This window comes from Oryctolagus cuniculus, chromosome 11, assembly GCF_051225735.1.
Source record: "Oryctolagus cuniculus isolate XC-2025 breed Fujian yellow rabbit chromosome 11, ASM5122573v1, whole genome shotgun sequence".
In the NCBI taxonomy this organism is placed as follows: domain Eukaryota; kingdom Metazoa; phylum Chordata; class Mammalia; order Lagomorpha; family Leporidae; genus Oryctolagus; species Oryctolagus cuniculus.
In genome coordinates this window covers 52,530,627-52,554,901 of record NC_142877.1, presented here as the reverse complement: position 1 = coordinate 52,554,901, position 24,275 = coordinate 52,530,627, and the positions used below count along the sequence as shown (strand labels likewise).

At 56.0% G+C, this 24,275-nt stretch overlaps 2 protein-coding genes across 6 annotated transcripts; both read left to right on the top strand.

Annotated features, from left to right (window-relative positions):
• Positions 1 to 130: 130 nt before the first annotated feature.
• LMBR1L (limb development membrane protein 1 like) lies at positions 131 to 15,042 on the top strand. Of its 5 annotated transcripts, XM_002711093.6 has the most exons (17): positions 131 to 525; positions 3,025 to 3,109; positions 3,975 to 4,008; positions 4,970 to 5,109; positions 5,256 to 5,359; positions 6,736 to 6,859; positions 8,045 to 8,113; positions 8,254 to 8,318; positions 8,653 to 8,725; positions 8,815 to 8,898; positions 8,997 to 9,073; positions 10,757 to 10,834; positions 10,918 to 10,991; positions 11,210 to 11,300; positions 11,401 to 11,467; positions 14,158 to 14,319; positions 14,475 to 15,042. In XM_002711093.6, exons 1-17 carry the CDS (start codon positions 454 to 456, stop codon positions 14,543 to 14,545), a joined length of 1,470 nt encoding a protein of 489 aa, XP_002711139.1. In that variant the 5' UTR covers positions 131 to 453; the 3' UTR covers positions 14,546 to 15,042. The 5 variants fall into 5 exon arrangements, with proteins under 5 accessions (XP_002711139.1, XP_089164403.1, XP_089164405.1 ...); XM_089308277.1 differs by lacking the exon at positions 8,815 to 8,898; XM_089308278.1 differs by lacking the exon at positions 5,256 to 5,359 and having other exon boundaries at positions 143 to 525.
• A 2,018-nt stretch (positions 15,043 to 17,060) lies between these two features.
• DHH (desert hedgehog signaling molecule) lies at positions 17,061 to 21,732 on the top strand. The gene is made up of 3 exons (XM_070052190.2): positions 17,061 to 17,666; positions 20,306 to 20,567; positions 20,853 to 21,732. Exons 1-3 carry the CDS (start codon positions 17,364 to 17,366, stop codon positions 21,476 to 21,478), a joined length of 1,191 nt encoding a protein of 396 aa, XP_069908291.1. The 5' UTR covers positions 17,061 to 17,363; the 3' UTR covers positions 21,479 to 21,732.
• The last annotated feature ends 2,543 nt before the right edge of the window (positions 21,733 to 24,275 follow it).

Sequence of the window (24,275 nt, the reverse complement as noted above, 5' to 3'; positions counted from 1 at the left end):
CCTTCTGCGGAGCCAGCCTATGAGCTCTCCTCTAGCGATGAGCGGCAGCTCTTTAGGAGCCAATGAGTTCCGCTTCCTGGATGGAACCCGCCCACCGCCTTGTGTCGTCAGTTGGTCTTCTTAAAACGATAGAACTAGCCCGGTGCTTCCTCGCTGCGAGTCGGGCCGCTGGTGCTGGCGTTGAAACGTGACCGTGGCCCGACCCTAAAGGGGAGGGGAGCGGAGGGGGGCCGGAGTCCTTTAAAGCGAGGCAGGCAGGTGCCTGCCCCTTTAAGGGCGGGGCGTCCCGGTGACCGAGTCTGAGCCCCAGATCGCCCCGGAGTTTCCGCCGCCGCTTGCGAGGCGAGCTCCTCGGCTGGGTCCGGGTGTTTGGCGGCGGCGGCGGCGGCTTCATCCCCGCTCGGCCTCCCCCGGGCCCAGAGACGGCCTAGCCTCAGTCATGCTGAGCAGAGTATGGAAGCGGCGGACTACGAAGTGCTGTCCGTACGGGAGCAGCTATTTCATGAGCGGGTCCGCGAGTGCATCGTGAGTGCGGGACCCCCGGGCGGGAGCGGGGGGTGGGGGGACCGGACAGCCTGGGCTTCCGGGCGCCTGCGGACCCAGCTTGAACCAGGTGGGGGCCGACGGAGCCCCCCCCCCCCACCACCAAGGCGGGACCCAAGGACGGGCGCCCCGCCGGCGAGCCCCTGCAGGGGATTAGCTGGGTCCCCGCGCGGTAAACAAAGCCCGTCGGTTTCCGTTCCTGCCCGGCACGCCCCTCCCCCGCCCGCCCGGCCATTCCCTCCCCATCCGGGGCTCTGGCGGGGGGTCTTCAGTGTCTGCAGGGGGCCGAGGGGGGGATGGGTTGCGTTTCCTCCTCTATAGGGGTTGAAGGGGAGGGGTGGTCACCGGGAGCCAGATTCCAGGAAAGATTTAGGAGGTGGAGGGGGCGGCTGGCAGGAGGACCTGGTACTTAGTGAGTCCCATCCCACTTAGGAAGACAGCACTGTTGGTCGGGGCATTCTAATGTTTGCAGATGGGGAACGACCAAGGATGTCTCCGTGGTTGATTCTCCCGTTGCTGTCTTTCCTCGGTCACAGCCAGGATCAAAGCCGCTCAGCGGTGGATGGTGGTGGCTAGGGGCAGCGCTCAGCGGTGGATGGGGGCTAGGGGCTTAGAGAGTCCTGCCTTCCTCAAGCCTTTCTCCCCAGGGCAACCCTTGGCCCAAAAGCTGAGGGGAAGGGAAAGGTTTGGAGGCATTGAGAGAAGAGTCCTGAGTGTGTGTGTGTAGCCGGGGTGGGGGGCTTCTGATGGGGTTTTCCTTCATCTTTCTCAGCTGGGTTCTTGTCTGTGAGATTGGAGCCAGGATGGAGCTAGCTGGTCTGTCCTTATCAGTAAGGGCTGGGAAGTAGGCAGCCACGTGTGGCACTCCAGGAGTCTGTTTTCAGGAAGCCTGCCTTGGTGGTAGTCCCACTTGTTGGGGTTGGGCACCCTGTGGAGACACACCCGAGGTGGAGCCTGTAGGGCCAGAGGCCCACATTCCTAGAGAACAGGGAGGGATGAGACCTTAGACACAACCAAGCCTCCCGTGTACCTCCCATCAGTACTGGTCAAGGACAGCCTAAAGGCTTCCGGTACCTCCTCTGGGCTGGAATCCTGGGGAGCCCCAGAATGACCTTTTGAGCCCTCCCACCTTCCTGTCTATTACACAAGTTCAGGGCTGAGTAATGGGTTGTAAAAATCCTGCAGCTACAGACTTTTTTTCCCTTTTGCCTGACTCCTTATATTTCTGCATCCCTAATGTCAAAAGCTGCAATTTTGTCCTGGACCTTGGCTCTCCTGGGTCTCTGTTGGCTTCTTTGCCTCCATGTATAGACAGAGTGTGCAGAGTCCTTGTGAAATCAGCCCATTTTTGCAACTGGAAGATCCATGAAACCGATCTTGTCTTTTGGCCTGTCTCAAGAGCAGTAACATTGTATCTTAAGACTCTGACCTTGGCTGTGGAGCCAGGCTGATCCATATTTCCTCGTGTGGGCAATGACTGCTTACTTGAGGTAGAGTAGGGATGCATGTGTGGATTAACCTGGCCAAGTTCAAGTCCAGTCACTTAGAGACACGGCTTAACCTTGGAGCTGGAAGTCGCACAGGGCAGGGTCTAGGATTTGAGTGCCTTTAACGTGGCTGGTGCTGGCGCTGGAAGCCAGCCAATGGGGGAGGGGATTAAATGAGGCTCTGGTTTGGTTCAGGACAGACCTGATCTTGCAGAGCCCCTGAATAAACGGAGTAGAACTTCTGCCTTGGTCTAGAGACACGATTCCTCCTTATTCTCTCCTGTAGTGTAGGTCAAGGCTGCAGCAGCAGTGGAGGGTGGAGGCAGGGTGGTGTGCCAGGACAGTGTAGATGTTTTCCTACCCTCCAGCCTGCTTCCCTTCCTAAGGATAAACTTGGAGTAAATGCCCTTGAAATCTGTTCTATGGGTGTGTCCATAGGCAGCTCTAGGAGTTTCTCTACCCATTAACTACCCGGGGTGGGGGGTGGAGGGTCCATGTAGGGCTGGGTGCTGTCCTGTTTCCCCAGGAATGTGGGACAGTACCTTTTTTTTTTTTTTTAAAGATTATTTATTTGAAAGGCAGAATTAGAGAGAGAGGAAGAGACAGACAGAGAGCGATCTTCCATCCGCTTGTTGAGTCCCCAAATGGCCACGGTGGCCAGAGCCAGGCTAGGCTGGGCCATCTTCTACTGCTTTCCCAGGCCATAGCAGAGAGCTGGATCGGAAGAGGAGCAGCCAGAACTTGAACTGGCACCCATATAGGATGCCGGTGCTGCAGGTGGAGGCTTTACCCACTACACCACAGCACTGGCCTGGGACAGCTCCTGTCTAGCCCTTCCTCGAGGTCTCTGAGGCCCTGAAGGCCAGGAATTTACCAGAGAGAATGATGGAGCCCCTGGAAGTACAGAGTGTTATGGAGTGACCAGCCAGGCCACCCGGGGCTGTGGAATTTCTGGGAAGTGGAACATCTCATTGGAACTCACATTCTCTTACAGATCTCAGCTCTTCTGTTTGCCACACTCTACATCCTTTGCCACATCTTCCTGACCCGCTTCAAGAAGCCTGCAGAGTTCACCACAGGTACCTGTGACACCGCGCCCCACCCCGCCCCACGTACCTGCTGCCATGGGGCCTCCTGGGAAGGAGGCTGGGCTGTTCTGGAACTTCTGCCCTAGTGGCCTCCCTTCCTCATGAGCAGGGGCGAGGTGGGGGTAGCAGCACACCTGTGGGCTGCCACGCAGGTCACTTCACCTTTCCAATCCTTAGTCCCATCCTGCGAATGGGCATAGCAGTGTCTGCACAGTCCCTTGTCATTGTGTGCACCCTATGAGGTAGCTATCATGTAAGCCTTTTGTGAACCGGCAAGACAAATGTCACCCTTGGCGGGAGCTGTGACACCTCTCCTCACCCACAACCACAGGCCTCCTCAGCCACTTGCTGGTGGCCTCTGGCTTTGTCAAGGGCCCAGATGTGCTCAGATTGGAGCTTTCCTTCCTGTAGACGTTGTGTGAGGGGGATCCACTCGCCCCAGTTCCTAGCCCCCACCTGTCCACAGCCTGGCCCCAGCCTCTCCCCCTCAGGAGAGTTTGCTAAGACCCCACCCAACAAGGCAGCTAACCGAGTATGGGTCCCCTTCCCCTCATTTCTCTTCCCTCCACCTGCAGCTGATATAAGCAGCCTCCAAGACCTGGTGTCTTGAGCTCAGAAAGAGGAACCTGCATTGGGAGAGGTGGAGGAGGAGGGTGGAGTAGGGGAGTTTCTAGCCCACATTCTCTTTACCTGGGGCCACTCACCTGTTAAGCTGCCACCTTGGAGGGTTCACAGTGTAAGGTCTCCCAGGGTCGCCTCTTTTCAAGGAGTGGGAAGGGACATATTTTAATGCCCAGATGGCTCCCAGGGCTGCCTACTGACATCTTGCCTCTCCTCCCCCTTCTCTTGCTCACAGTGGATGATGAAGATGCCACAGTCAATAAAATTGCGTAAGTATCATTGTCTCAGTCCCTGGCACCAAGTGGCCTTTAGGAGCTGGAGGCAGGGAGGCCCCTGGAGTGGCAGGAGGAGGGGGCTGGGGCATCACACAGTGAAGAGACAGTGTCCACTTCCACCCTGCTTCTGGCTTCTTCCAGCTTTGCCCCACCCCTGGGCACACTCAGGAAAGCTGCTGTTCCTGTCTCCCTGGTTAGGTCAGGAACTTCAGGGAGCCTTATGGCCAGGAACTGTGAGGGTTGGGGCCTGAGTCACAGAAATGTCTCCAGCGTGGCTTCACCTCCCGGCGGCCAGTGGGAGGGAGTGGAGTGGGGGTGCGTTTTGGGAACAGAGCCGGGTATGGGGAAGGGAGAATGCCTGAGGCAGGGCATGCTTGGTGCCCAGAGGAAGGCCAGGGCATGATAACCCCTTGGTGTGTATAGGGAGGAATAAACAGACGGCCCCTTTGGGCCGAGAGGTTAGAAGGCAACCCTCCTTACGTGACATTCTGACTACATGCAAGGACTTCTTCCTTTCAGGGGGATGCAGCCAGGGCACGGGCCTTGGCGGTGAAGCTGGGCTCCCATTCCCCCTGTTCTTTGCCCTTGTGCCCTTGTGCAAGGCATAGCCATGTGAGATGACCCTGCTGTTACCGAGGCAACAGGGAGGCAAGCTCAGAAACCCATATCCCTGGGCAGAGAAGAGAGGCCACGCCCCTGAGCTTTGGCATTGTGCATGCTGCAACCCATAGACATTCCTGGGGCCAGGTGGCCCCAAGGTGGGGCCCATGGTGTGTACTGAGGCTTCCCTGGGAGGGACGGGGCGAGGGGAGGGGCAGCAGTGTGTAGACCCCCACTGGACAGTTCCTTCCCTAGGTCTTTCAGTGGTGCAGCTGGTTCTGGAAGTTACAGGGGCCCTCAGGGACTAATGGAGCTTCCCGGACACAAGCAAGGTCACTTTCCCTTCTCTGCCCAGGCTGGAGCTGTGCACTTTTACCCTGGCCGTTGCCCTGGGTGCTGTCCTACTCTTGCCCTTCTCCATCATCAGCAACGAGGTGCTGCTGTCCCTGCCTCGGAACTACTACATCCAGTGGCTCAATGGTTCCCTCATCCATGGTGCGTGGTTCCTGGCTGGGGCTGCGGCTGGGGAGCAGGGAGTCTGGGGGACACAGACCTCCCCAGAACAACCAGGCGTGAGTCACTGCTTCCGGTCCCCTGCGGACTGGCCGCCTCACCCATCTCTGCTTTTCATTTTACTCTAGGCCTCTGGAACCTGGTTTTTCTCTTTTCCAACCTGTCCCTCATCTTCCTCATGCCCTTTGCGTATTTCTTCACTGAGTCCGAGGGCTTTGCTGGCTCTAGAAAGGTGAGTGGGAGGCAATGTCAGAGAGGCAGCAAACATAATTCCACTCACTTGCTTCCACTGAAGGGATTTTCATAGAGGAACTATTTGCAGAGTTAAGGGAGCCAACCAGGAGATTTTTTTTATTTATTTTTTTGACAGGCAGAGTGGACAGTGAGAGAGACAGAGACAGAGAGAAAGGTCTTCCTTTTCCTTTGGTTCAAGAGATAGAAAGGTCTTCCTTTGCCGTTGGTTCACCCTCCAATGGCCGCCGCAGCCGGCGTGCTGCGGCTGGCACACCGCGCTGATCTGATGGCAGGAGCCAGGTACTTATCCTGGTCTCCCATGGGGCGCAGGGCCCAAGTACTTGGGCCATCCTCCACTGCACTCCCAGGCCACAGCAGAGAACTGGCCTGGAAGAGGGGCAACCGGAACAGAATCCGGCACCCCACCGGGACTAGAACCCGGTGTGCTGGTGCTGCAAGGCGGAGGATTAGCCTAGTGAGCCGCGGCGCTGGCCCAGGAGATTTTTTTTTTTTTTAATTATTTATTTGAGAGGCAGAACCATGGTGGGGGGAGACAGAGAGAGAGGTCTTCCATCCTCTGGTTCACTCCTAAAATGGCTGCAACAGCCAAGGCTAGGCCAGGCTCAAGCCAGGAGCCAGAGACTCCATCAGTGTCTTCCTATGTGAGTGGCTGGAACTCAAGGACTTGGAGCCATTATTGCTGCTATCCAGGTACATTAGCAGGGAGCCAGATGGGACACAGAGCAGCCAGGACTCAAATTAGCACTCTGACACGGGATGCAAGTGTCCTAAGCGTGGATTAACCTGCTATGCCACCCTCTCAGTAAAGAGTTGGAGGCTGAAGTGACAGTAGGAGGTCATTACCACCCCTGGGCTTGTGGAGGTCAAGGGAGGAAATAGTTCTGGGACCCACACTGCTAATTGAAGCTGGAATGTGAGGCCACTCAGCACAGGAGCTGTTTGTTGTCTTAGTGGCACAGCCAGTGCCGAAACCAGGGTGCTGAAGGTGGCAACACGCACAGGAAAACTCCCTGATGGATTGCTCGTCTTACTTTCCACTCACTCCCTTGCTGGTTCTTCACGGGGCGGGCTGGACAGGATACCAGAGAGCAGAGAGCTTGCGAGATGTAGACCTCAGAGGCCGGAAGGAAGGAGAATGCATTTGGGGAGGAGGTGCCCAAGGAAGAATAGCGAGTGGGTATGATGATGGGGGGGTTGGGGGTGGGGGTGGGCGGAGGGCACAGCGACTTCATGCAATGAGCGGGGATGCCTGTGTCCTGTCTCCCCTTCCCTCGCCTGGCAGCCATCTCCAGTGTCTCCTCGCCTCCCTGACAATGACCTCCTCCTCCCCTCTCCTGCTGCCTCCCCTTGCAGGGTGTCCTGGGCCGGGTCTACGAGACAGTGGTGATGCTGCTGCTGCTCACTCTGCTGGTGCTGGGCATGGTGTGGGTGGCGTCGGCCATCGTGGACAACAAGGCCAGCAGGGAGTCACTCTACGGTGAGGGGCCAGAGTTCTTCCCCTTCCATCCGAGCGACTTCCCAGGCAGTCAGTGCTCCATTCCAGGAGTGACCGCGTCCCTCTCACGTGACAGACATTGGCACCCTGGGCATTAGGCGGGAGGTACAGACTGATGGTCCTCTGCCAGGTGCACCCTGCATGCTCATTCCATCAGACCCTTGCAAGGACTAAGGAGTAGAGTTGACCCCAAACAACGAAGGGGTTGGGGGTGCCAACCTGTTCCAAGGAAAACAAAATCTATGTGCTTTTTGGCTCTCCATACTAGCAACAGAAGGGGGCGGGAAAATTATTACAGGAATACATTGTGTACTACAGATCTTATGTAGCTGTGATTTTTTTTTTTTTTTTTTTTTTTTTTTTTTTTTTTGGACAGGCAGAGTTAGACAGTGAGAAAGAAACAGAGCGAAAGGTCTTCCTTCCGTTGGTTCACTCCCCAAATAGCTGCTACAGCTGGCGTGCTGCGCCGATCCAAAGCCAAGAGCCAGGTGCTTCTTCCTGGTCTCCCATGAGGGTGCAGGGCCCAAGGACTTGGGCCGTCCTCCACTGCACTCCCAGGCCACAGCAGAGAGCTGGACTGGAAGAGGAGCAACCGGGACAGAATCCGGTGCCCCAACCAGGACTAGAACCCGGGTGCTGGCACCGCAGGCAGAGGATTAGTCAAGTGAGCTGTGGCACCGGCCGCATCTGTGATTTTTTTAAAAGGCTTATTTATGGGCTGGAGCTGTGGCATAGCGGGTGAAGCCACCGCCTGCAGTGCCAGCATCCCTATGGGTTGCTGGCTGCTCCACTTCCCATCCAGCTCTCTGCTGTGGCCTGGGAAAGCAGTAGAAGATGGCCTAAGTCCTTGGACCCCTGCACCTGCTCTGAAAGGCAGAGTGACAGAGAGGGAGAGACAGAGATCTATCTGATGATCACTCTTCAAATGGCTGCAGCAGCCAGATTTGGGCCAGGCTGAAACCATGAGCCTGGAACTCCACCCTGGTCTTCCCACAAGGGTGGCAGAACGCAAGTACTTGGGCCATCTGCTGCCACCTTCCCAGACACAAGCAAGGAAGGGTTCGTAAGCAGAGCAGCCAGGACTCAACCTGGTGCTCAGATAAGGGGCTGCAGGCTTACCCTGCTGAGCCACGGTGCCTGCCCCAACTTGCCACTTTTCATCCTTAGACTTCTGGGAGTACTATCTCCCCTACCTCTACTCCTGCATCTCCTTCCTCGGGGTCCTGCTGCTTCTGGGTAAGTGTGCACAGCCTGTGAGGGAGTGGGTAGGGTCTGTGAGCCAAAGCGAGTGGGGTGGAAGAAGAGGGAGCAGAGGAGGAGTTAGGGGAAGGGGTAGAAAGAAGGGCCTGGCAGGTGACTGGCTTTTATCCCCACAGTGTGTACCCCGCTAGGTCTCGCCCGCATGTTCTCAGTCACCGGGAAGCTGCTGGTCAAGCCCCGGGTATGTGCTCCTTGCCCTGTTGTCCTACAGAGGGAGCCTTCTGCAAAGCTGGAGCCAGACAACGAAGCAGCCCTCCAGTTGCATGGTGCACAGAGGGCCACTGCCTTTGTTGGCTCCTAGCACGTGGAGCTGGGCATCCCTACCCCTCCCCTAAACGTGCAAGACAGGACGCCAGACCACTGGGAGACTTAGCAAAGCTGCTGGCCACAGGGTGGTGGCTGCAGCTTGGAGGAAGTCCTGATACTGTGTAGCCCCGGCTAAGCAGGGTTCCTCTGGGGCCTTTGGCAGTGAGGGAGTCCCTGAGGGTTGGTCCTTCGTTTCCCTGTGCCCCCAGCTGCTGGAAGACCTGGAAGAGCAACTCTACTGCTCGGCCTTTGAGGAAGCAGCTCTGACACACAGGATCTGTAGTGAGTTGCAGCTCTCAGCTTGGGGTGATGGGCTTAGCCCTGGGCAGGGCCATGGGACTGGAGGCAGGCACCATCTTCTCTGCCCTTAGATCCCACCTCCTGCTGGCTGCCTTTGGACATGGAGCTGCTGCACAGACAGGTCTTGGCTCTGCAGACACAGAGGGTCCTCCTGGGTATGTGGCTTGGCACACCTGGGTGTCCCCAAGGAGAGGAACCCCCCGCCCCTTGTTCCAGGTGCTGGCTAACCTGCTAGTCTCCCATTTCTAAACAGAGAAGCGGCGGAAGGCTTCAGCCTGGCAGCGGAACCTGGGCTACCCCCTGGCCATGCTGTGCTTGCTGGTGCTGACCGTGAGTAGAGCAGCCGTGGGCAGGCAGGGGAGGAGGCCCTTGAGACTCAGGGAGGAGGGGGAAGACACAGGGACCGGTGATCATCAGTAATCATAGATGCCTTTCACTTTGGGCCTACTTTAAGTCCTGCCCTGTAGTGAACACATCACCACAATGGTAGGAGCTGGGCGGATCTAAAGCCAGGAGCCAGGACCTTCTTCCAGGCCTTCTATGTGGGTACAGGGTCCCAAGCATTTGGGCCATCTGCTGCTGCTTTCCCAGGCACATTAGTAGGGACATAGATTGGAAATGAAGCAGCCAGGACTCAAATTGGCACCCATATGGGATGCTGGCACCACAGGCAGTGGTATTATCTGCTATGCCACAGAGCTGGCTCCTATGTTTTTTAATTAAATAGTTTAGTATTTATATATTTGCTTTCATCTACTTAAAAGAGGTAGAGTGAGGGGCTGACATTGAGGTATACTGGGTAAAGCTGCCACCTGTGATGCCAGCATCCCGTAAGGATGCCAGTTCATGTACCGACTGCTCCACTTCACATGTGACTCCCTGCTAATGCCCTGGGAAAAACAGCAAAGGAGATGCCAAGTGCCAGGGCCCCTACACCCATGTGGGAGACCTGGAAGAACCTCCTGGCTTTGGCCTGGCCCAGTCCTGGCTTTGCAGCCGTGTGGAGAGTGAATCAGTGGACAGAAGATTTCTCTCTGTCTCTCCCTCTCTCTAACTCTGACTTTCAAAATAAATAAATCTTTTGAAAAACTTAAAAAGCATAGTGACAGAGAAAAAGAGAACTATCTTCTATCCACTGATGCACTCCCCCTCAAATACCCATAGCAACCAGGGCTGGGCCAGGCCAAAGCCAGGACCTGGAGCTCCATCTGACTCTCCATGTGGGTGGCAGGAACCCAAGACTGTTAGCCATCAGCTGCTGCCTCCCAGGATGCATTCCTAGGGAACTAGACTGGAAGTGGAGTCCAGGGGACTCCAATATTGGATACACGAGCCCAAACAACAGCTTAGCCCTGTGTGCCACCACACTGGCCCCTGATCCGTAAACAAGAATTAAATAACTTGCCAGGTTTGTGGTAGAATGTGAGAATAAGGGTTGAAATCCAGTCCCACCCCAGATTTGTGAGTTGTAGGAAGAGGCACCATTTTCTTTCTCGAGATTTTATTTATTTATTATTTGAGAGTCAGAGAGAGGGAGAGACAGAGAGAAAGGTCTTTCATCTGCTGGTTCACTCCCCAAATGGCCACAATGACTGGAGCTGAGCTGATCCAGAGCCAGGAGCTTCTTTGGTTCTCCCATGTGGGAGACTTGGGCCACCTTTTTCTGCTTTCCCAGGCCATAAAAGCAGAGCTGGATCAGAGGAGGAGCAGCCAGGTCTCCAACTGGTGCCCATGTGGGATCCCGGTGCTACAGGTGGAAGCTTAGTGCACAATGCCACAGCACGAGCCCATTCCCTACCCAGCCTTTGTGCAGTCCTTCTTCCCAAAGGGGCTGACCTTGTGGGATCCTCAGAGGTGCTCTGTTGCTGGTCACAGCCCTGAAAAGGGTCCTGCACACAGCAGGTTGATGGGCAGCAGAGCCAGGCCTGGGAAGTGCGGACGGACATGGGGCCCATCTGCTGCTGATATGAGCTCTGGGCCAGGGATGGCAGTCCGTGCCCTTGCCTCCCACAGGGCCTGTCTGTGCTCATCGTGGCCTTCCACATCCTGGAGCTGCTCATCGATGAGGCGGCCATGCCCCGAGGCATGCAGGTACTGCCCTACCTTCCCTGGGGAGAGGTGGGGGGGGCCGCGGTGGGAAGAGCGTCCACTCTGATGCTGTTCTTCCCTGTCAGGATGCCTCCCTGGGCCAGGTGTCTTTCTCCAAGCTGGGCTCCTTCGGTGCCATCATCCAGGTTGTCCTCATCTTGTATCCTTCAGCAACCCGCCGTGGCCTCTGCTCACCAAACCTGTCTCCCTTGGCACTGGGGTGGGGGTGGCAGGTGGTGATGGGGAAGGGAGCAAGTCTTCACCAACCTCAGGTCCAGAAAGAAGAAAAAGACCTGGCTTTTGAAAGGAGGGCTGCCCCCTTGGAGGTGAGGCCTTACCCCTCCGAGCGGCCTGCTTCTTCCCTAACCCTGTCGGCAGTTACCTGATGGTATCCTCCGTCGTGGGCTTCTATAGCTCTCCGCTCTTCCGGGGCCTGCGGCCCCGGTGCCACGACACAGCCATGACTCAGGTAGCTGGGATGGGGTAGGGGAAGCCTCCTGGGCATGTGCATGGGCCATGGGTCCGGCCGCTGTGCTACCTTCACCTCTTCTCTCCCTACTCCCACCCAGATAATTGGGAACTGTGTCTGCCTCCTGGTCCTAAGCTCGGCACTTCCTGTGTTCTCTCGGACTCTGGGTAAGTTAGTAGAGGGCGGTAAAGGGAATTGGCTTTTTCTGAGTACCTCCTGCTGGCAGGCAGACGTGTGTGTGTAAATGCATGTGTGTATATATACATATGTATGTATGTGTATATATACTGTTTCCACCCCTACACCAAACTGGGAGCTCTACCCATTATATAGATGGGGACACTGAGTCCCGTAAAGTATCTAAGTATGGCTGAGTTTCAGAGTAGTGTTGGTTCAAAGCTCAGACTTTATTTTATTTTTGAGAGGCAGACAGATGGAGATGGGGCAGAGAGAGAGCACGCCCATCCAGTGTTCACTCCTTAAATACCTGAAACTCCTGGTGGTGGGGACTGGAGGCTCTAGCAAGAACTCAGCACTTCAGCCATCAGTGCTGCCTCCCAGGATCTGCAGTGACAGAAGCCCAGCCACTGATGTGGGACACGGGGGTCTTTAACTGCCAGATCGAATGCCCGTTCCCCGGAGCTCAGTCACTACATCCTGCCGCTTCTCCCATTAAGACTTTTGCTTCTGGTGGGGAGCACAGTATTCATGAAATCTTCCTTCTGGGTGGGTCAGTTAATAAATATTCTCATCTGAAAGAGAAGAAAGTAGGTAATCAACTGACCCAGACTTGTACTGCTAGTTTAAGGCAAGACCAAGATAGTTTATTTATTAAGATTTATTTGTTTAGTTGAAACGTAAAGAGGAAGAGGGAGAGGCAGAGATATCTTTCATCTGCTGGTTCACTCCCCAATGGCTGCAACAGCTCGGGCTGGGACAGGCCAAAACCAGGAGCCTAGAACTCCCAAGTGTCCCACGTGGGTGCAAGGGCCCAAGCACTTGGGCTATCTGCTGCTGCTTTCCCAGGCACATCAGCAGGGAGCTGGATAGGAAGTGGAGCAGAGGGACTGAAGCCAAAGCTCGTATCAGATCTTGGTGTCCCAGGCGGGAGCTTAACCCACAGCACCCCAACCGCAGCCCCCAGATCCATTTAGAAGCCTTTTCTGACCCTCGGTCCTGTGCTTTGTCTGCACATTCAGTACTCATTTACTCAGTCCTTCTCCTGCCTTTTGAGCTTTGATCTGGATTAGCTGGTTAATAAGTTTACAGAAATAACGAACTCACCCCAAGTTACAGATGTAACTTCCAGCCACCACCACCATCACATTATCCTTTGTGGATTATAAATGGCTTTGTGTTTAAATTGGCTCAATTTAGTTCTTAAAGTTAAACTTGCTACTGTGCCATTGGTATTTACGCCATGGGAATTTTATAGGAATGTACAATTATTAATTCCTCTAGGTTTTAAATGTTTACAATTTTATTTTACTTTATTTGAAAGGCAAAGGGTGACATCTCCATCTGTTAGTTCATTCCCTAGATGCCTGCAAAAGTCAGGGTTGTGCAGGCCAAAGCCAGGGGCCAGGTGCTCAGTCTGGGTTTCACATGGGTAGCAGAGACCCACGTACTTGAACTGTCACCTGCTGCCTCCCAGAATGTACATTAGTAAGGAGCTGTGGGCCCCTGCACCCGTGTGGGAGACCTGGAAGAAGCTCCTGGCTTCGGGTCGGTGCAGCTCCAGCCATTGCAGCCATCTGGGGAGTGATCCAGTGGATGGAAGACCTCTCTCTCTCTCTGCTTCTCCTTCTCTCACTGTGTAACTCTGACTTTCAAATAAATAAATAAATCTTAAAAAAAAAGCTAGGTTGGAAGAGGAGCTGGGACTCAAACCTAGGTAGTTTGTGACACAAGATAGGAGCTGCCCAAGGGGCATCTTAGCCACTGGACCAAACTTGCTCACCCCAGTGTGGGTAGGATTATTCAAAAGTAGGGGGTGGTAGACTTTTCAATTATGATATTAAGGGCTCAGTAAGTTTAAAATGGTGCCTTGAACATTTAGTGCCCAGTGTATATTATCAGATAGTCCCATTCTTTTTCTTATTGTTCTTCTTTTCTTATTTGAAAGAGTTACAGAGAGAGGGGGAAGACAGAGATCTTCCACCCATTGGTTCACTCCCCAAGTGGCTACAATGTCCAGGGCTGAGCCAGGCTGAAGCCAGGAGCTTCATCTGGGTCTCCCACATGGGTGCAGGGGCCCAAGCACTTGGGCCATCTTCTGCTGCTTTTTCCAGGCCACTAGCAGGGAGCTGGATTGGAACTGGAGCAGCCAGGACTCAAACCTGTGCCCATATGGGATGCTGGCACTACATACAGTGGCTTTACCCTCTGCGCCACGGCGCTAGCCCACGGTTCTTTTTTTTCCCCCACTTAATAGTTGAAGAAACTCAGATAAAGTGTGTGTAAGGAACTTGCCTTACTTAGATCACATAGTCAGTTAGGGGTGGAGGTGGGATATGAATTAAAACATCCCCATATCATGGTCTGAGCTCTTAGCCCTCACACTGCTCTCTACTAAGAAAAATCCTGGTGACCAGCTTCGAAGCTATTGGCCTAGGAACACGTAGTAGGCCCAGGGGCTTAGGAACAGTTGGAGCTAGAGGAGGAAGCCCCCTGGGGGAGAAGGGAAGATGGAGCCCCTAACTGACCTTGAGCCAGAGCTTGGGAGGGCGAGTAATTGATCCCTAGAGGCCGAGCTATCTGTTGCAGTGCTAAGATGTGGCCGCCAGGAGGCAGCAGAAAGTCGAGCTGCTGGTAGGAGAGGGACTGGGGAGCCCACCTGTCACCCTGTGCACTTCAGGACTCACCCGCTTCGACCTGCTGGGCGACTTTGGACGCTTCAACTGGCTGGGAAACTTCTACATCGTGTTCCTCTACAACGCAGCCTTTGCCGGCCTCAGCACGCTGTGCTTGGTGAAGACCTTCACCGCGGCCGTGCGGGCAGAGCTCATCCGAGCCTTTGGTGAGGGGCAGTGGGAGTGCACGCTGATGGGGGGGTACTCTAGGCCAATGGTCAGTCCAGTTGGGAAGGGTACGCTTCCTGCTTTGCTTGCTGTGTGCCTGGTCCACCCACTCCCTAGCCTGCCTTTGACCTGCCCACCTCCCCCTCTTCTTCAGGCCTGGACAGATTGCCGCTGCCTGTTTCCGGCTTCCCCCGGGCATCTCGGAAGAGCCAGCACCACCAGTGACCTCCGGCTGGGGGAGGGAGGGAGAGAACTGGACACTGCCATCTGCTACCGAAGGGCCTGGAGGGAACCGGGGTTGGTGGGATCTCAGGGCCCGGCATCTGAGAGTGTGGGTGGGCAGAGGGGAACTGAGCCATCTGCACTGTTGCATAATCTGAGCCAGCGTTTGGGACCAGGCCTCTGCTTTTCCAGACTTAACAGTGGTCTCAGCTTGGGGTTGGGCTGGGTGACTGGGCCTGGCCTCCTGGTCCCAAATCCGTTTACAAATCAATCTGCCTCACTGCTGTTCCGGGCCATGCCCGGAGCCATGTTTACATGACCTGATGTGCAATAGGGTGGGGTGGGGGCAGGGAGGGGGCTGGGCCAGGGCAGGCTCAGGCAGCAGGTTGTCTGCCTTGCCTCTGGCCCAGTGGAGCCTAAGCACTGTGCTGTCCTAGAGAGACTGAAGGCGTAGGGATGAAGAGGCTGCACCCAACAGCAATAAAGTTGATCCCAGGGTTTGCTTTTTTGTTTGTTTATTTGTTTGAAGAGCTTGTTTCTGTGTCTACTTGAATGGCCTTGTTCCCACTGTCCCCAGCTCTCCTGCATGAGAGGGAAACACAGGGCTTTTTTTTTTTTTTTTTTTAAGATTTATTTATTTGAAAGTCAGAGTTACAGTACTCACAGAGAGAGGGAGAGATCTTTCATCCACTGGTTCACTCCCCAGATGGCCTCAATGGCCAGAGTTGGACCAGGTCTCCCACATGGGTGCAGAGGTCCAAACACTTGGGCTATCTTCCACTGCTTTCCCAGGCACATTAGTAGGGAGCTGGACTGGAAGTAGAGCAGCTGGGACTTGAACTGTCAACCAGCGATGGGATGCCTGCATCACAGGGGTGGTGGCTTAACCTGCTGTGCCACACCAACCCCTAAGCCATGATCCTCTTCTCTTAGTCTGTTTTTTTTTTTTTTTTTTTAAGATTTATTTATTTGAGAGGCAGAGAGAGATCTTCCATCCACTGGTTCACTCCCCAAATGGTCACAGCAGCCAGACCTGGGTCAATCTGGAGCCAGGAGCCTCCTCCAAGTCTCCCACACAGGTGCAGGGGTGCAAAGACTTGGGCCATCCTCCATTGCTTTCCCAGGCCATAGCAGAGAGCTGGATTGGAAGTGGAACAGCCAGGACTCCAGCCAGTGCCCATATGGATTGCCAGCATTGCAGGTGGCAGCTTTACCCGCTATGCCACAGCGCTGGCCCCTACAAGGGGTTGATTCCTACACCAAGGAAGACCCCAATTTCATCTCTCAAAAAACTGATTTCCTTCAGTAATTCTCTTGCTAAATTTCTGCTTAGGATTGTGCAGGTTATCCATTGCATAGCTTCCAGGGACACCATTGTCCCAATCATTGTGTATACAGTCACTGTGATAATTTCCTCACAAATGGCATTCAGATATCTTGAGGAATGGGTGTTTTTCTTCCTGATGTGCCCAAAGTTCCTTGGGAATGCCAGGTCTGGGGCTGAGTGAGTGGAGGGGGAATGTGAAATGCAACAAAGTATAGATTCCACAAATACTTGCCGAACGCCCAACTGTAGGCTGGACACTTTAGCCTTGGAGATACATGATAAACAAGTTTGTGCTTAAGAATTGCTTTGTCTAGTAAGGGGACCAGATAATTCTAACACTGTGCTGTCGGAGCAGTTAATTGCTTTGTCTCTAGGGAACCCAGGTGGGCATGGAGGGGTCATCAGGGAAGCCTTAAGAGGATGTGATTTCTAGATGATAAAAATTGGCAGGTCAGGTACATCTGAGATAAGACCCAAGAGGCTGGAATTGGATCGAGTCCAGGAGGCAGCTAAGAAGGGTGCCTGGGGGAAGGTCAAGGGGAGTCATCAGCCTTTTATGCACAATCTAAGACCATCCTTCAGTGGCTTCCAATAGACAAGTTACCCATTAGGAAAGAAGCAGCTGTTTGGATGCCTGGCAAGGATGAGAGGGGACAAAAGCGCAAGTCTCAAAGCAGACTAAGTACCCAGCTCTGTCCTTGGTTCTGGGGCAGGTCCAGTGAACTGTCAAGTAGGAGGGAAACCTGTCCCCTGGACCCCCGCACCTCCTAGCGCTGGGCACCCGGAGGAAAGATGGAAATGGGGGAAGTTTGGGGAGGTCCTGGCCGTGTGCCCAAAGGGCATGGCTGGTCTTGGAGGGGGACAGAAATTGGAACCCTTCCTGGAGGACAGCAGAGGGCATGGCCCCCCAGGGGAGGCTTTGGGAGAGCAAAGATCCAAGACAAGTATCAGGAGGGTGGTTTGGTTCCAAATTTAGGCTTGGGTAGATAAAGACGGTTATCCAGGCAGCTGAGGACTGTAAAGCTACGAGGATTTCCTAGGCAGGTGTCTGTCTGGGTTCCAGGATGGAGCACACTCCAGTGGTAAAATGGACCATTGGTGACCGGCTAGAGCCCCCGCCCGGGTGGGATGGGATGGGGCGGGACGGTCCTGGGAGAAAGGCGGGGGGCGGGGCCAGGGGCCACTTAAGGCGGAGTCCCGGCGTTCTGGCAGCGCCGGAGCTGGGCAGCAGAGACCGGCTGGGCTGGCATTCACCCACGACCCCCCTTCCCTGCTATGTCGGTCCATCTGTAGCAGGTTCCAGGCCCCCTCCCCCGCCTCGGTGGCATGTGGGCAGAGCTAGCGGGGGGCCAGGTGCGCAGAGCCACCAGGGCTCTAGGGCACTCTGGGGGCGGCTCTGCCCGCCGCGCGCTCTGATGCCTGCGGAGATGCCCAACTGACAGGCGAACTGGTGAGGAGAAGAACGTTGCCTTTTGGCCCAAGCCCGCTGCACCCATGGCACTGCCGGCCAGCCTGCTGCCTCTGTGCTGCTTGGCACTGCTGGTGCTGCCGGCCCAGAGTTGCGGGCCCGGCCGGGGACCAGTTGGCCGGCGCCGCTACGTGCGCAAGCAGCTCGTGCCGCTCCTCTACAAGCAATTCGTGCCCAGCATGCCTGAACGGACCCTGGGCGCCAGTGGGCCGGCCGAGGGGAGGGTGGCCAGGGGCTCTGAGCGCTTCCGGGACCTGGTGCCCAACTACAACCCCGACATCATCTTCAAGGATGAAGAGAACACTGGCGCAGACCGCCTGATGACAGAGGTAAGGAGTGCCTCTCCCAACCTGCGCTGGGGCACCGGCAACTCCACCGTTTTCCCTGTTGCCGCCTGGGGATTGGGGGCGGGGGGGGGGGGGGGGGAGGCGAACTGGGCTTCTTGCAGAGAATTTACTCTTATGACCTCCCCTTCGGTCCCCCACCCCCACCTGAAAACCTCCCAGCTGACTGAATCCAGTGGTTGGTGGGGGGTGGGGGGAATCCCCACTGGGAAAGGTTGGGATGGAGAGGAGGAGGAGGAGGGACCGACTAGTGAGAGTGAAGCCAGGAGAGGCAGCGAGGGCGGGGAAAAGAGGATGGCGGCAGGCGAGACGGGAAATGGCTGAGGCGTGGACCGGGGGTCAGCCACCGAGCCAGGCAGGAAGGGCTGGGGTGAGCTGGGGGCCAGGAGCCGGCTGGGCAGCAGACAGAAGCCCTTTGCCTGGCTCCTGCCCCCGACTGTGCAGAAGCCCTGGGCCAGAGACACCCGAGGAGGCTGGAGAAGAAGGATGGCCCAAGATCAGGTCATCAGGCCACCCTACATGGAGTTCTCTCTGCCATGGAAGAAGTGACCCAGAATGAGGGCAGACCTATTCTGGGGCCTGAACAATCATGTTGGGGGGGGGGGGTAACAAACAGGCTCCCAAAGCATCCCAAAGCACTTGCCTTGGAGTGAGAAGAAATCCACCTGCCATTATGGAGGATCCGCTACAGACTTGAACCGAATTAGCCTGTGCTGGGGTGGGCAACACCTTAAACGAGAAGGACCACATCTGACCATAGAGGGGGACACACGTCAAGACTGCAGGGAAACTTGGGGGTCACTTCCACCCACCCACCCCCACTTTTACATGGGAGAGCTGGGCCCCAGGAGGAAAAGTCATTTACTCAAAGTCTCAGAACCGATGAGTGGCGCGAGCGGAACTAGAATTCAGGGCTGTTGATTCTAAGTCCTATACACTTTCCATTACACCACCTAATTGTGTATGGAGCGAGGAAGGGGGGGAGAGGGAGTGGCACGGATTTCCTCTGATTAATTTCCATGGCTTTCCAGGTTACTTTGTTAGGAGAACCTGTCCAAGGAGAGAAAGTGGTCTCTTGCTCCTACCAAGAGATGAAGACGGGGCCACTCCCGTCTTGCCCCCTCTTCATGGAGTATGGTGGCCCTCTCTCTCCTCCTCCTCTCGCTCCACCTATGGCACAGGGGGCAAAACCACAACCAAGAGGGGGCTCTGCCAGGCCTGGGAACCCCCTGGGGCCTGCTTATCTCCCACACAGCTGGCTGCAAAAAAGGCCTCCATTGAGTTGGCTTTGCACTGGCCTGCTGCCCCCGCAGGTCAGGGCCCCAGGCCTCCTTAGGGGACACAACTGACAAGAAGTTGGTAGGAGTTACCACTGTTCCTGTCCCCCCCACCCCACCCGCAAGCCCTGTGGAGGTGAAGCCATCAGAGAGGCTGGGCTGGGGGGTGGGGTGGGTGGGAAGTGTCCCTCTGACAGGAGAAAGCCCAGTGGTGAGAGGTTGGAGGGGGAAGAAGAAAGGGAAACTGTCTCTCTGCACCTCCCCTCCCGGGTGGTGGTGCCACGGGGCGCGCCAAGGTCTTCAGCTCCCAGACCAGAACGGCCAAGATAACCGCAGTCTCACTCCCCCGGCTGCAGCAAGCAGCAACTTCTTGGCCTTCCTCTCCACCCCCACCCTGCAGAAGGTGCCCCCCCACCCCGATCCAGGCACGGCATTCTCAGGTGTGGCTCCCACTCCCTTCTGGGTTGTCTCTGGAACAGAGATGGAGAGATGGGGGCTCTCTTGAGGCTGGCTGGCAGAAGCCTAAGTGCTAACTGGGAGGACTGGGCCATGCTGGGGGAGGGGACCCAGCGGGCAGGAGCAGGGATGGGGAGGGGGGGCGCGGCTTTCTGCCCTTTCCTCTCCCAGAGTTGGGGCGGCTGAAAAGCGCCTTTGTGGCTGGAGCTGCTGAGTCCGCTTCTCGCCGTGTGTCCGCGGCCTCGGCCCGGGATTCTCGCTCAGTTAAGTCATCCGGGAGAATGGCCATTGTACTTCCCGCAGCCCCCGCTCTTTCTTCCAGCATGGCCTTGATCCCACAAGGCTCCTTTTGGCACCTCTGTCGGGGGCACCCAGACCAGGAAGGGGTTAACATTAGGGACTGAAAGCAGGAGGAGGAGGAAGGAAGGAAGGAAGCGATGCCCAATGCCAGGGAAGGCAATGAAACAAAAGATGAATCGGGTGGAGGGAGGGCAGCCAGGGCCCGGGGCAGGGGCCAGGTTCAAACAGGGGCTCCTCTGGTGCAGCCCAGCCTCCCTCCCCAACCTCCCACCACCCTGTCCACTCTGGCTCTCTCCCAGGTTCAGCCGAGGTCCCACAAGGTGGGGGGTGAAGGGCAGGCCCTACAAACTGGGGAGAAGTAGGTATGGTCACGCCCCCTCAATCTCAGAGGAACCCCAGGGTTCTTCCAGGAAGCTCCCCCAAATGGAGCAGGGAGTGCAGTTCGAACACTACACCTGTGCAGATTTCTCATTTTCCTAAGACATCTAAACGTGGGGAGGGAGTGGGGGGAGAGGTGGCCGGCCTGTCCGGGTCCCTTGGCCCCCAAGGTGGCGCTAGGGAGGAGACTGACTCCTCTCTCTTCCCTGCCAGCGCTGCAAGGAGCGCGTGAATGCTCTGGCCATTGCTGTGATGAACATGTGGCCCGGAGTGCGCCTCCGGGTGACGGAGGGCTGGGACGAGGACGGCCACCACGCTCAGGACTCGCTGCACTACGAAGGCAGGGCCCTGGACATTACCACCTCCGACCGCGATCGCAATAAGTACGGGCTGCTGGCGCGCCTGGCCGTGGAGGCCGGCTTCGACTGGGTCTACTATGAGTCTCGCAACCACGTCCACGTGTCGGTCAAAGCTGGTACTGTAGGGGCCAGGTGGGGAGGGCCACCCAAAGCGGGGTCCCCGGGAGGGGGCGGAAACTGAGCCCGCAACAGCTCTGTTTCTACCTTAGGGGAGACCGAGGGAGCTTTTGCGGTGTGAACCTCCCCCCTGCCCCTTGCATTTTTCGCCCAGGTTGGGGCCAGCCCCATGGGAAATTGCGGGGTCCGTGAAGTGGAGAGGTCTGTGCTGGGCTTGGCGTCGGTTCCAATGTTCTGGAGGCCGCTGGTCTTGACTCAGCACTCCCTGTGGTTGTATCCTGCAGATAACTCCCTGGCCGTGAGGGCAGGTGGTTGCTTTCCGGGAAACGCTACGGTGCGCCTGCAGAGCGGCGAGCGGAAGGGCCTGCGGGAGCTGCATCGCGGAGACTGGGTTCTGGCGGCCGATGCGGCGGGCCGGGTGGTGCCCACGCCCGTGCTGCTCTTCCTGGACCGGGACTTGCAGCGCCGGGCCTCCTTCGTGGCTGTGGAGACCGAGCGGCCTCCGCGCAAACTGCTGCTCACGCCCTGGCACCTGGTGTTCGCTGCTCGCGGGCCGGCTCCCGAGCCGGGGGACTTTGCCCCGGTGTTCGCGCGCCGGCTACGCGCTGGAGACTCGGTGCTGGCTCCCGGCGGGGACGCCCTCCGGCCGGCGCGCGTGGCCCGCGTAGCACGGGAGGAGGCCGTGGGCGTGTTCGCGCCGCTCACGGCGCACGGGACGCTGTTGGTAAACGACGTCCTGGCCTCGTGCTACGCGGTTCTGGAGAGTCACCAGTGGGCGCACCGCGCCTTCGCTCCTTTGCGCCTGTTGCATGCGCTGGGGGCGCTGCTCCCGGGCGGCAACGTCCAACCCACCGGCATGCACTGGTACTCTAGGCTCCTCTATCGCCTGGCCGAAGAGCTGCTGGGCTGAGGGCACCAGGCATGGAAACTTCGAGGCGCCGGACGAGGCCATGGGCTGCTGGCTGAGATCTCGGGGGTGTGGACAGCAAACGATGCTGTTGGGGAGGGCTGTGGGGGACTGCCTGGTTTAGGCGTACCTAAGAACTGAGAATAGGGGTTCCCGGGTCCCAGGCAGTTGGTGTTGAAGGTAAGGCCCTTCCTCCCTAGAGCCTCAGCCCTACCCAATAATTTTATTTTATTTTCTATTTATAAATTGTAATATAATGATCTGCTTGCTTGCCCAGCTTGTCGAGGGGGAGGGGCTGGGGCACTGCATTAACACCGTCTGACATAGCCAGACGTTCTGACAGGTGGGATGAAAAAGGGAAGGCTTCCAGGAGCTTATTGAAAACGTCTCTACTCAGAGGGTGAGGAAAGGGATGCTGGACCCAAGTCAACGCCTGCCCACCTCCCGCCCAGAGCGCACAAACATTCTGCCCTGGAGTTTGCAGCTTGGGTGGGCATTGTGCAGGGGGTGGAAAGTCCCTTGCACGTCATTTCTCTGCAGCCGCTCCCCAAGATGCTCAGGCTCCCCCTGGCATCAGCACACAAAGCATCTCAGCCTGCTCTTGCTCACCAGCAGCTCTGGCGCCTTCTTTCAAGGCCATGAATCAACCTGGCCCACCCCCTACGCTGGTAGGGGTGTCTGGATGAGGCTGATGTTGTTTTCTGGGATATCAGTGTGTTATCTGATGATAGGGGTGGGCATGTGTGTTGGGGAGGGGGGATCCCTGGCTGATAACAGTCCCCATGCCCTGGTGTGGTGTAGCCCAAAGAAAACACTTGTAGACAGAGGAAGTTCAAAACTGTTCTTACCAAGGGCTTCGGAGAATGGGTTCAGCATGGAGGGGTGTGTTTGTGTATGGGAGGGGGAGAATAGTTCCCCAACTAGGGCATGTAATTATCACAGCTGGAGCTCCCTTCCTGACTGCAAGCTCTGCTGGTTATTTCTATGGCTTCCTCCTGTCTCCCACCTTTGCTAGCTCTGCCTCCCTGGCCTGGGTGTTTTTGGAAACCTTGGGTTCCAATGGAGTAGACACTTGGAACCCAGGCAGGCAGATCCACTTCCTGAGTTAGGAGTAGAAGTCTCTGGAAGGCGAGTGTCAAGGGCCTGGAGGATGGTACTGCTTGGATCCCCCCAACCCCCTTTCCCTGCAGCAGCTGTGCTGGTGGTTAGATGGGTCCACAGCAGAGCACATAGGTCCCTGCTTATAAACTGCCCTCTGGTGGCCTTCAGGAGAATTCGAGGCTTAGGTAGGCAGTGCTTTGTTGGAAAGCCTAGAGATGACTCTGCTCTGTGGAGGGGACCTGTGCAAAGGCAGCCTCCCCCAGGAAGGAGAGCTGGTGGGAAGGGCAGGCTAAGTTGCCAGAGCAGAGCTGCAGGTATCAGGAGCTGGAGAGGAGCCCATCTGCTTCTCTCAGGAAAACCCGTTCAAGCTGCCGCATCCTTGTATCCCTTGTGCCTGCTCGAAGCTGGGGTAGGCCAGATTTCATTACATGTCAAAGTTGCTCCCTTGTGTCCCTTGCCTTTGCACCCTTAAGTACATTGGCCAAGCAGGTAAAAGCATACTAAATAGGGTTCCAGGAAGTGTCTGATAGAGCCAACATTTGGACCCTAGGTTTGCCTTGGCACCTGTCGCCACCTCGCCTTGGCCCAGACTCAGAAACACACCCAAGCTGCAGGGTCTTCCTGCTTTCTTTCTGAATCTGCCTTTGCCTCCCACCAGATTCTGGTGCTGTCCTGTCATGTCACCCCAGGTACTGCCTAATCTGATAAATTAGTCTTCCTATATCGATGGTTCCTTCTTCTTGCTATACTACTCAGATAATGCATATGTCTTAAAGGCCCTCTGAAAATAATATTGTGTGTGTGTGTGTGTGTGTGTGTGTGTGAAGACATCCACATCTCTTTGCAGAGTGCCTGGATTCTGTAGCTGGCTCTGGTTTCTAACTCCAACTTTCTGCTAATGCACACCCTGGGAGACAGCAGATGTAGGCTCAAGTGTTTAGTCTTTGCCTCCCCTTGTGTGAGATCTGATTGAGTTCTGGGCTCCAGGTGTCAGCCCAGGTGTTGCAAGCATTTGGGGAGTGAGCTAGCAAAACCAGTGGCAGTTTGTCTCTTTCCCTCTGTCAAAAAAAAAAAAAAAAAAAAAAAAAAAAAAAAAAGGAGAAAAAAATCATATCCTGGGGACAGGCATTTGATGATGAACCTGGTTAGACTCTGCATGGGACTCTAACATGCAACTCTGATTACAGCTTCCTGCTAATGGCTCAGCATGAGGGGCAGCAGGTGGTAGTTCAAGTAGTTGGCTCCCATGTGGGATACTTTATTGAGTACCTAGCTCCCGGCTGTTGTGTGCATTTGGGGATGAATCATCAGATGGAAGATCTTTCTGTATTGGTCTCTGTCTCTCTATTTGCCTGCCTTTCAAATAGATGAAAACAGGTTTAAGAAAATCCACATCCTGGGGCTGATGCTGTGGCACAGTGGGTTAAGCTGCCATCTGCAATACTGGTATTCAATATGGGTGCTGGTTCAGGTCCCAGCTGCTTCACTTCTGATCCAGTTCCCTGCTACAGCTCCTGAGAAAGCTGCAGAAGATGGCCCAAGTGCTTGGGCCCCTGCCACTCATGTGGGAGATCCAGAAGGAGTTCCAGGCTCCTGGCTTTGGCCTGACTCAGCCCTGGCCATTGCAGCCATTTGGAGAGGGAATCAGCAGATGGAAGATCTCTGTTTCTCCCTTTCTCTCTGTAACTCTGCCTTTCAA

What these genes read in the sequence shown, in the direction of transcription:
- DHH (XM_070052190.2), top strand. Translation starts at nt 17,364, where the DNA reads ATGGCACTGCCGGCCAGCCTGCTGCCTCTGTGCTGCTTGGCACTGCTG. An exon ending in CAGACCGCCTGATGACAGAG is followed by an intron (nt 17,667 to 20,305) that starts GTAAGGAGTGCC and finishes CTTCCCTGCCAG; the next exon opens with CGCTGCAAGGAGCGCGTGAA. An exon ending in CCACGTGTCGGTCAAAGCTG is followed by an intron (nt 20,568 to 20,852) that starts GTACTGTAGGGG and finishes TGTATCCTGCAG; the next exon opens with ATAACTCCCTGGCCGTGAGG.
- LMBR1L (XM_002711093.6), top strand. Translation starts at nt 454, where the DNA reads ATGGAAGCGGCGGACTACGAAGTGCTGTCCGTACGGGAGCAGCTATTT. An exon ending in GCCACAGTCAATAAAATTGC is followed by an intron (nt 4,009 to 4,969) that starts GTAAGTATCATT and finishes TTCTCTGCCCAG; the next exon opens with GCTGGAGCTGTGCACTTTTA. An exon ending in TGTGCTTGCTGGTGCTGACC is followed by an intron (nt 9,074 to 10,756) that starts GTGAGTAGAGCA and finishes TGCCTCCCACAG; the next exon opens with GGCCTGTCTGTGCTCATCGT.